The 11,916-nt window shown below is 42.4% G+C and overlaps 1 protein-coding gene across 1 annotated transcript; it reads right to left on the bottom strand.

The window, feature by feature from the left end:
- Positions 1–2,142: 2,142 nt before the first annotated feature.
- On the bottom strand, positions 2,143–11,811 carry LOC102986882 (ornithine aminotransferase, mitochondrial; the record flags this gene model as incomplete). The annotated part of the gene is made up of 7 exons (XM_028486422.2): positions 2,143–3,768; positions 5,154–5,298; positions 6,084–6,197; positions 6,978–7,106; positions 7,764–7,886; positions 9,039–9,166; positions 11,699–11,811. Coding segments are annotated over 7 exons (913 nt in total), but the record flags the coding sequence as incomplete, so codon positions are not given.
- Positions 11,812–11,916: the final 105 nt, after the last annotated feature.

Here is an 11,916-nt window from a genome sequence, read left to right as displayed (position 1 = left end):
GAATCCGCCTGCCAATGCAGGCGACACGGGTTCAAGCCCTGGTCCAGGAAGATCCCACATGCCGTGGAGCAACTAAGCCCCAGCGCCACAACTCCTGAGCCTGTGTTCTAGAGCCCACGAGCCACAGTTACTGAGCCCGCGTGCCCAAACTACTGAAGCCCGCGCGCCTAGAGCCCGTGCTCCGCAACCAGAGAAGCCACCGCGATGAGAAGGCCACGCACCGCAACGAAGAGTAGCCCCCGCTCGCCACAACCAGAGAAAGCCTGCGCGCAGCCACGAAGACCCAATGCAGCCAAAAATAAATAAATAAATAAAATTTTAAAAACAGTAAGCAGGGCTGTGAGAGGCCCGCGTACCGCAAAAAAAAAAAAAAAAAATTTAAAATAAATAAATAAATAAATAAAAACAGTAAGCGTACACTGGGTGAGCAGCTGTGCAGCTGGTGGCCTTTCCTAACTCATTTGGGATCATCCTACTTCCCCACTTCACCCCCTCCCCTCAGATCCCATTGTTGACCAATTAAAGCCCCAGCTGCTTGCCCGGGATTCCAGACTCGCCAACACCCTTGGCCACCTTATTGCACCCCAGGTTCTAACTATGCTTTCCTACAGGGCCTTCCTCAAACCATCAAGGCCCTCAAAGAATTTAGCAGGAAGCTTGTTGATTTGTTAAATTCACCTCACCTTTAGGCCTTCTCTGATGGGTGAGAATTGCTGAATGCAAATTAAACTTACTCCTGATAATGATCTTGTGCCTTAAGGCAGCATCATCACCTGCTTCCGCCGGGAGCTTACAGGAGAGGCGGAATCTCCGGTCACCCACACACACTGAATCAGAATCTGCATTTAGGTGAGATTCCTAAGACAGGTTCTCAGCCCTGAGTGCACACCAGAATCACCTGGGGAGCTTAAAGTTACTGATGCCTGGGGACACCCCAGAGATTCCGGTCTGGAGTAAGGCCTGAGAAACCCCTGGTGATTCTAATGTGCACAAGGGGATGTGATTGGAAGCAGCATCCACCTTAATAACCCGTCCCACAGTCCCAACCAGGGGTGAGACGTGGCACCCTCTGATGTTTTATGAGGGGCCTCACACTCAGGGGCCCGGCAGGCCTAAGCCAGAACCTCCCACCCAGACCAATAAGTGTTGCCATTGGTACAGGCAGACCCTCCTGTAACCTGTGGCTCACAAATCTGGTCACTAACTCCCATGCTGCTCTGCGGTGACTCGTTAGAACCTGGTGGGGGCAGGGTGCAATGTGGCACCAACAAATAAGTTGTTCCCTTGACACAGCGATCCACCTCTAGGGATCTACTCCACAGAGACACTCACACGTAAGATACGAAGTGGTCGTGACCAGCTATTTAAAGAGTGAAAAAGTGTTCATAACATATGGAAATCACACCATCACGCTGTACACCTTAGACTTATACAGTGATGTATGTCTAATGTATTATTTCTCAATAAGACCGGAAAAAAAGGCTATTAAAGTTCGTTCCACTTCTAAAAGAAAAAACAAGTGAAAAACTGGAGACAACTCAAACGTCTCCTGATATGAAATTATAATATACCCACTTAAGATAAAATACTATAGTCATTAGAGTGTGAAATAAAATTCATATTTTATGGCAAGACAAGAAAAATTTAAACATAAATTCTCTGCCCTTTGGCCTCCTCTCTCCCCTCTACTGTGCACTGTGTATCTGCATTAAGCAGCAACCAAACCTCCCCATCGGCAGAAATAACTGCTCAACCATAAAGAGCAATATTTTCTAGCACCACCAAGACCACTCCTTAAAGATAACATTCGTTTTGTTTTGTTTTGTTTTTGGTGGGGGGGGTTGGGGGGCGGGGAGCGGCACACCACTCAGCACGCAGGATCTTAGTTCCCTACCAGGGATGGAACCCATGCCCCATGCCGTGGAAGGGCAGAGTCTTAATCACTGGACCACCAAGAAAGTCCTGCATTCCTTCTTAATCTTGTAAGAGGCCAAAATGACCCATGACCCACTGCTCGCCAGACCGTGTACGCTGTCAATAATACATCATCTAGTGTACAGCCCTCTCAAAAAACTTACGTAAAACTGTTTTGACCTTTTTTAAAAAATATATTTATTTATTATTTATTTTTGGCTGTGTTTTGGTCTTCATTGCTGCACGCCGGCTTTCTCTAGTTGCAGTGAGCGGAGGCTACTCTTCGTTGCGGTGTGTGGGCTTCTCACTGCAGTGGCTTCTCTTGTTGCAGAGCACGGGGTCTAGGCGCTCAGGCTTCAGTAGTTGTGGCACGTGGGCTCAGTAGCTGTGGCTCGCGGGCTCTTGAGCGCAGGCTCAGTAGCTGTGGAGCACGGGCTTAGTTGCTCCGCGGCATGTGGGATCTTCCCGGACCAGGGCTCAAACCCGTGTCCCCTGCATTGGCAGGCGGATTCTTAACCACTGTGCCACCAGGGAAGTCCCTGTTTTGACTTCTAACAGGCGGCGAAACAGTTCTCAGAGCTTTCTGAGCTGTTCTGGCGTTATAATCCTCAATTTGGCTCGAATAAAATTTTCCGTTTCTTTCTTAGATAGACTGATTAATTTTTTCATCTAAAAGAGAATGACATAAACTTGTGACTACTGACATAGAAAAGCATCCAAAATACTCTGTTCAGGTAAAACCAAACAAAGAAACAGAAACAATACCATGCATAACAAGGATACTTTAATAAAAATGGTAAATACTAGTATACACATGGGGAAAAAGCAGTTATTTTGAAAGCGGAAAAGGTAGTACTAAAAGAGACTTTTTACAATTTGTTTTTCTAGAGATTGCCAAAGAAACCAAAATGTTCTTAGAAAACACATGAAATAAATCAGGTAAGAACATTCTCAGAGGGGTTTAAAATGTGAGGTAATTGATAACACTGCAGTAATCACACACTGGTCCCAAAGTAGACATTTTAAATATGAGCTTTATTTTAAATTTAAAGAAACATTGAAAATAAACACTTTTTACAAATTATATCAAACACTTAAAACATAAAACATAATCTAGGAATGTTAAACAATAATTCTTAATTCAAAGTAATGACATTCATAGAATACATCTTGGTGCTGGCCAATATGGAGTTTACTTAAATCTAGTATTTTATATAAGCTTAACCATTAATCCTTCCTAAAATTCAATGACTATGACTCAACTTTATGAGGTTAAGCTAATCTTCTATGCAATACTCTCCTATAACTTTTTCAAATACAATTTATACCAGCAAGGAAATTATTAAAACATATATAAATTATGCTGAGGGGCTTGATTAAAAGGCTGTCTATATAGAGAGATGTATCTCACCTTAGAAAGTGCACACAAACAAACAAACAAACACACACACACACACACACACACACACACTTAATCGAAAATAAGATGCCAGGACATTCTCTTAGTTATGTTACACAGCAAACTGCACGTTTATAAATGTCATTCTATTACGTATGAACTGAAAAACATATATTTTTTAAAAAGCCCTTGACATGGCGGAGTGGAATATGCCTGCATTAAGTGCAGAAACTCAGAGGTTTATGAACTGCCTGTCTCCAGCTGGCTCCCAGGCACCACTGAAAACTGTCACCCTCAGAAAGACAAGATGGTCTTGTTAATGATTTCCACGGCCTCCAGAATCTCATCCTCCTTGATCACAAGCGGAGGTGCAAACCTGATGATATCACCGTGGGTTGGCTTGGCCAGAAGTCCATTATCTCGAAGTCGCAGGCACACCTTCCAAGCATCATAATCTAAAGAAAAACCGTCAAACTTGTATGCTGATCCAAGATAAACGTTTACACATTCCCTTGTGCATGGGCAGGGCAGCCTGGCAAGACAGAATCCCCAACACCTGACTCAAGAAACACAGCTCTGAGCTGCAAGCTTGCTTTGTTCTTACTCTTAAAAATGAAGTTATTTTTCAGCAGTGGTTTGAATGGTATGATTAGACATGGTTTTTGTTAGTTTTTTGTTAAGTGAAAAAGACCTAGCAAAAAACTTACATGCTAAGGCAGATGTAATTAATGACACAAGGAACCAATACAAAAAGAATTGGGGTATGATACAGCTTTTTTTTTTTTTTTTTTTTTTGGCCGGTACGCGGGCCTCTCACTGTTGTGGCCTCTCCCGTTGCGGAGCACAGGCTCCGGACGCGCAGGCTCAGCGGCCATGTCTCACGGGCCCAGCCGCTCCGCGGTATATGGGATCTTCCCGGACCGGGGCACGAACCCGTGTTCCCCTGCATCGGCAGGCGGACTCTCAACCACTGCGCCACCAGGGAAGCCCTGGGGTATGATACAGATAAACTAACTGGCATAGAGCAGGCAATACTCAAAACGCAGTGAACACTACACATTCCTAACCTGGATTTGCTTCCTGAGCTGGCAGAACTAGACTCTCATCATTTTGACTCTCGCGACCCTCAACCCTGGCTGCACCAGAATCAATGAAAGGGTCGCGGCCAATGTCTGGGCCCCACTCCAGACCCATCAAATCCATATCTCTGCAGCGAGGCTAGGCTTGGATTAATTTGTTAAAAAGCTCCCCAGGTGATTCTAAAATGCAGTCAAGGTTAAAATCACTGCTTTAAAAGGAAGGGTTAGGGCAAGAAAATCCAGCAAGGAACGCTTAAGGATTAGAAATGATGTGTTAGACACTAAACACTCAGTTAAGTGGCAGCTGGGGTTATTTTTATTATCAACATCATCATCATCATCCTTATTATCACTACTGCTCCTACTACCTCTACTGATATGCAAAGTATGAAAGTTGAGTGAGGAAAGGAGAGCGAAGAGGAAATGGGACTGCAAAGCGCTCTGTGCAGACTTCTTAACAGAAAATAAACTGAAATCTCCAAGTACTGCATAAATAACCTAAGGCAGAATAACAAATGACTTAAAGAAATGAAAATAGGTGAAATTAGTTATATGTGCCTTCATGTAGGAAAGAGCTATATTTTTAAGACCATTAATATAAATCAGGTAATAAGAGTATTAGGCAGAGCCTAAAAGACTTGGTCAATAGGAGGCCAGTCAATAGTTTCAAACAGAGGAAACCAACAACCAGATAAAATACCAAATGTATTTTGAGCTCTTCCTATAACAGTAATATCTTGTAAAATATTTTGTCTCCGTACCTTTGGTTTCTCTAATAACAATAGCATTTAATAATCCTTTTCCTCTTACAGCCTTTACAATATCAGAAGGTAGCTTCATGAGTTCATTTCTCAAGATGATACCCATTTTCTCTGCATTTTCAGCAAGCTTTTCTTCTTCCAAAACCTATGTTTGAAGAGAAATTACACAAATATTAAGATTGCCTTTTCTTTTACATTGTTCTTTGGAGGGGAATGTGGATTATAAGCACAGGAAGAACATGATCAGATAAAGACCAGAGTAACTTAACTTTCATTTCTGTTTTCCAAAGCCTATACCAGTTTGATTTCTAATCATCTAACATACGCTAGCTCAGACAGAGCCTTGCTTTAGTCATAAACCCATAATCAATCTGCTTCTGTGGCAAAATAAGGATTAAAATTTGTTTAATGCAACTGATATATTTTCTTCTTAGGTGAATAAATCAATGGACTAAATATACTTTAACTTTTTAACTGCAATAGAGTTCCCTTTGTTTTTTTCCCTAAAAAGTCCATCCTCAGAGATAATAATTTTATGCCTTTTGTAGGCACTTGAGGAATAAGTCTAAAAGCATTCAAATCCACACTTTAACAACAACAAAAACAAAAAGCCACATGTGCTAATAAACCAGAGGCTTCACAGGCCAGGCCCGGTCACAGAGTGAGAGTTCTATGTGGACAGGCCAGGGCCTACGGGCCAAAAGCCCCAGGAGACTGCAAACTTGGGAAGCCCCCGGAGGATTCCCGTCTACTAGGCCAAGGTTAAATTACTTTTTGAGAATGCCTTGCCCCTAAACCCTTTCCTCTGTACTTCATGTTGTGTAATACTCGGCAATCTTATTACATTTCTTATCTCACCAGTGGGCTCAAACCTAAAAGGCACTTCAGCACCGCCTCCAGGACTAGCTACTGTACAGCTGCAGTCTTTACCTCCAGGGCCGCGATGGCCACTCGGCAGCCTAGTGGGTTGCCACCATACGTTGAACCATGTTCCCCTGGTTTAATGGTCAGCATTATCTCATCGTCACACAACACTGCAGATACCTGAAAGACAGAGACTTCAGCGCCGACCCAGTCTTTTCTCAGATGAACGCTTCTTATTCTTACCAGGAACACAAATATTTATGAAGCTGATACTAAATTTGACATAAACTTTCAACCAACAAGTGCTACACATCTGCCACCTTAACTAGCAGTGACAAACTGAGTGATGCCCTAACACGTTCCAAGCACATCAGGCACACTTCAATGGCACAGAATAGCATTTTGGAACCAAAAGAAGAAAGCTATTTCTGCAGTGATATAATTTAGAAGTCTTTCCACTCTCAAGGTGAAATGCTTTGTTTAACTGTTTAGAAAACAATGTTCTGCACTATATATTCAGAGCCCTTTAGTCCATACCAATTGTTGGCTCTGAATAGCAAACCCAAGAAAAGAATTACAGTTAAACATTAATTTTTTCCAATCTCTAAATTAATCGGTCATGGTTTTAAACAATTAGTAATACTATGTCTCTGAACTATGGGAAAAAAGCATAAAGGTCTACAGGAGTACTTTTGGGATAAAATGTTTTCATCCAAAACAAATGCAGCAGAGCAAATCCCAAGACACACTCAATTCTTCAGTTAAAATAACTAAGTGGGTCACCCCATGGAACTCTGAAATGTTTTTATTACACGTATTCCAGGTGACCTATATGTATATATATCACGAAGTAAAACCAAACCATCAGAAAAGCACTATCATCACAGTCGGCTAATGTAAAAATATCTTAAGGATTCATGAGAATAGGGAAGAGAAAGAGAGGTTGAACATTGGACTTACAGGGTATAAACCACCAGAAAGTGCCTTTCCTAGGAGGACCATATCAGGTCTGACATTTTCGTGATCAATAGCCAGCCATCTACCAGTTCTGGCCAATCCTGTCTGTATTTCATCAGCAATAAACAGAACCTATCGGAAAACAACAAAACAGCATTAATTATCATTTTCATTTCCATAGGGAAATAGTGATCTTTATTTTACTCTTCCCTGCACAAATCTGTCATTCTGACATCCCCTCAGATTTGTGAAAACATTTTAATTACCCACACAGCTTCAAGAGTTGTGTCCTGTGAAAACCCTGTAGACACACAGTTATTTCCTATGTCAGGCCACTCAGTCCCCAGAGGCCCATTCTGCACTGTTCTACAAAGTGGTAAGGCACTTAGGCAAAGGGTTTTGTGGGGGGTTTCTGAACATAACTACTCTCTGGGCATAAATTCCCTTGTTTATTCCACAACATTTATCAGTAAAGAGGGAGAGAGAGCTTAAATTCTGGAGCAAAGGGATACGACAGAGGGTTTGAGAAGGATCGGAGTACAGGCTGCCAGAGCAGAGAGGAAGGAACCATGGTTAGGGCCCGGAAGTCTGTAGCTCTGCCAGGGCCCAGCCAGTATAAAGTCAGCTTCTTTGCAGCCTGCTGCTAGAAAGTTCTATCACCACTAGAAAGTCCTGCGGCTCTTAGAATGAAGTCTCCCTCTAGTGGAGAGGTGATATAATCTTCGCATTTATCCTATCGGCCAAACCCTAAGAGAGGCAGGCAGGTGGGCAGGTGTGCAGGTGGCTGACCTGGTGCTGGGTGCAGAGATCTCGCACGCCCACAAGGTAGCCTGGATCTGGAACAACAACGCCTGCTTCACCCTGAATTGGTTCCACCATGAACGCGGCAACATTTGGGTCCTGAAGTGCACGCTACAAAAACGGCATGAAAATGTTTTTAGTAACTTCCTTTCAAGCCTATTTGGAAATCTGAAATCACACAACGCGCATATTTTCCCGTTAAGAATAAGTGTGCAAATTAAGTTTTCACACTAACTTATATTCTGACTTCAAAGCATAACTTTTCTGACTGACATTCAATTACCAAAAGCTCTAAATACCTCAGCTTTAAGCTACTCCATCCTTTATTTTCTAATATATACTTAAATGTACTATAAATAAAAACTAATGAGGGACTTCCCTGGTGGCACAGTGGTTAAGAATCAGCCTGCCAATGCAGGGGACACGGGTTCGAGCCCTGGTCTGGGAAGATCCCACATGCCGCGGAGCAACCAAGCCTGTGAACCACAGCTACTGAGCCTGCGCTCTAGAGCCCATGAGCCACAACTACTGAGCCCACGTGCCACAACTACTGAAGCCTGTGCGCCTAGAGCCCAAGCTCAGCAACAAGAGAAGCCACCGCAATGAGAAGCCCGCGCACCGCAACGAAGAGTAGCCCCCGCTCGCCACAACTAGAGAAAGCCTGCGCGCAGCAAGGAAGACCCAACACAGCCAAAAAATAAATAAATAAATAAATAAAAAATTTTTAAAAAATAATGAAAGTGGCCTTTTAAAAAGCCATTAAAGGGAATTCCCTGGTGGTCCAGGGGTTAAGACTCTTTGCTTCCACTGCAGGGGGGCACAGGTTTGATCCCTGGTCAGGGAAATAAGATCCCACAAGCCGCGCAGCCAAAAAAAAAAAAAAAATTAAATAGATACATTAAAAGTGTATCTTTTTACTTTACAATTCTTCCACTTCATAATTTTAAAAAGCTGGCTGAATGGCTGAAAACTGACTAATTTTGTCTATTAAAGTAATTAACAGGTAATACCCAAGTTAATACTTATACAGGAGATAAATCTAAAGTGGTTAGTTGGCTGTCAGGATTAGACCACAGAACCTGGTTTCCCCATGTTGGAAACTTGGAAACTAACTGACTATTACAGAGAACAAGTGTGAAACTTGGTCTAACTTTAATACAACAGATTCTCAGTACAATCATATATCTGTTTTTAATTCATACATTCAACAAATTTAAGTTCTATTTACTATGAACTAAAGCCCCATGATGCTAAATGAAGTACCTCAAGAGCAGGCAGATCATTATATGGAATGATTTCGAAACCTGGCATAAATGGTCCAAAACCATCGTAACTGGTTGGGTCTGTGGAACTGGAGATAGCAGACAATGTTCTACCCCAAAAGTTTCCAGCTAGAAAGAAGAAATAAACAGTCATTATTTCAATGAAACCCCTCAATGTAGTAAGCACTGTTCCCCCCAAAATGCCCTAGGAAGCTTGATTTTCAAAAAGGCAACGGTTTGCCTTAGAGAGCCTCCAGTGAGCTCATTTGTTTAAACAAAATCTGATAGTAAACACCCTGGTTCGTATGACTGAGGTCTGGCCTTGCAACTACTATTTTAGGCACTTCTCTCCTGAGCCTCCGAAGTGTAATATATAGCCCCTAAGGATAGGTATTTGTCTTTTCTTTCAATAATCCCAAACCCTAACAAGTGAAGAATTCAATGCTTGTTTCTCTAGAGACGGTTTTTCTAGACACATTTATTATAGTGATATGAGAAAGAGACTACCCTTCATAGAGAATTAGCAGTTTTCCTTTTAAAAATCCAACACTACAGGCTAACTATTCAATAGAATGAATTTTAAATTTCATTTGGATAGAATATCCTCAAGCAGTCCGAACACTGTCAATTTGCCTTCCTTGCTGTTATAAGTTGTTATCTGCTAAAAGACAGACATCTGCCTTTGTTCAGGAACAATTTTTACCCATTAATTTATTTCATTAATAATTTGAGGACTGATTAATAATGTCAGGCACAGGGCTTCCCTGGTGGTGCAGTGGTTGGGAGTCCGCCTGCCAATGCAAGAGGCAAGGGTTCGAGCCCTGGTCCGGGAGGGTCCCACATGCTGCAGAGCAACTGAGCCCATGCTCCACAACCGCTGAGCCTGCGCTCTGGAGCCCGCGAGCCACAACTGCTGAGCCCATGTGCCACAACTACTGAAGCCCGCGCGCCCTAGAGCCCGTGCTCTGCAACGACAGAGGCCACCCACCGCAACAAGAAGCCTGCGCGCTGCAATGAAGAGTAGCCCCCGCTCACCGCAACTAGAGAAAGCCCGCGTGCAGCAACGAAGACCCAGTGCAGCCAAAAATAAATATAATTAATTTTTTAAAATAATAATAATAATAATGTCAGGCACTGTTCTAGGTGTCAGGGATAGAATGATGACTGGCAAGCTCCCTGCCCTCAAGGAGCTTCTATGCTAATAGGGAAGAAACACCTCAATGTAAACTAGTGAAGCAAATGCACAACATAATTTCAATGAGGTTAAAGCCAAGGAAGAAAAGAAACAGTAGAATAAGAGAGGCTTGGAGGGTCTCGCACGTGCTGTGTTTTGTTTCGTTTTTTAATATCTTCCCACCACTTCTGCCAGCAGTAACTCAATTAACCCAGTACTGAATTATTCTAAGTTGGCTTCAAAGCATCCACAAATACTACCCTTGCAAAGCCTCTCTCAGCTATGAGTACTATGAATAATCCCCACTTGACTTGTCCACAAGCAACAGCATATTGATTCTGCCCAGACTTAAAAGACCAAACGCACACTAGACCATAAGCCTACTTGCTCTCCTGCATCGGCCTCAGGAGTCTCACGCCCCGCAGCTTACGCTGCAGTATAAGGGACCGTGCAGCTGGGGAGAGTCTTCTGTCCCCACCGACTCACCGGCTTCTTTCAACACCTGGGTGAAACATCTTTGCACCCTCTGTTAATGTGAGAGAGACTGGACACAGTCTGTAAGAATGAAATCACCAGAAATGCCATTTTTGTTTGCAAGAGACAGCCTTGTTGTCCTACAGCTAAGGCACAAGATTCCAAAATGGCAGACCACAGAGCTGTGCAGAGACTTTGGAAACGGGAATCTGTCACCCCCACCCCCAAACACCAACCATGGCTGGCCATTAGATGAACTGTGGATTCTGTTATATTACGGGGTTTATCATTTAACTGCGTGTGTCCACAAGGCAAAATATTTAATGATTTCAACCATCACAAAAATAAATCTTGATCATGTGCAGTGACAAACTTACCCATACTTTATGTTTTAAAAAATTAAAATCAGAGCTTTAAAAAAAAAGTCAGAACCTATCCATTGACCATCATTATCAAGATCCCCAAAGTCAGTCTATATGGATAATCCGGATTAACTGCTGGTCTCCCCAGTCAGGATTCAAGTCATTCCTCTCAACCATTCACAGAAATATACCCAGGGCAACTCCAGCCCTCCTCTTCCAGCAGCTTCTAATGACATGATACAGTAATCCTCAAATACTAAGATTCAATCAACGGATCACACCTAGGACACAGCCCCACCTGAACACAACCCGACGTCAACAACCTCACAAAACGGCTCCATCGGCAAGACCGCCTAATTAACCAGAAAACTGCTATGAAAAAAATCAGATAAGCAGACGGGAAACAAATCATATAGTCACTCATTTTAGGGAGGGAGGAGTAGGGAGTTATTTCGGAGAGAAAAATCCCACATATGAAGAAATACTTGGAAATAAACCCAAGAAAAGGAAATCCTTCCATTTTTATGAAACATTCAACAATTAACATACGATACATGAGGCAAACACATCTGAAATATTTCATCAGTAAATTAAAATGGTAACTGATATTGTACGTTTCGATCACAGCAGTTAATGGTGAATTTCACATACCTGCAAAAACAATCTTTGCTTTGTATTTCGGGATCCCCTTCACGGTATATCCCCATCTACGAGCAAGTTTGCAAGCAGTCTCTCCAGCCTCCACTCCTACCAAAAGAGAACATCTCTCAGTTTTAAAAAATGTTTTAAACTATCGGAAAATTATAAGATTTTCTCGGCTATTTAACAAAAAAAAAAAAAAAAAAAAAAAGGAAGTAGTTTACCTGTAT

The sequence above is a fragment of the Physeter macrocephalus genome, unplaced genomic scaffold, assembly GCF_002837175.3.
Source record: "Physeter macrocephalus isolate SW-GA unplaced genomic scaffold, ASM283717v5 random_1349, whole genome shotgun sequence".
In the NCBI taxonomy this organism is placed as follows: Eukaryota; Metazoa; Chordata; class Mammalia; order Artiodactyla; family Physeteridae; genus Physeter; species Physeter macrocephalus.
The sequence above is the reverse complement of the archived record's forward strand: the minus strand, read 5'-3'. Positions and strand labels throughout refer to the sequence as shown.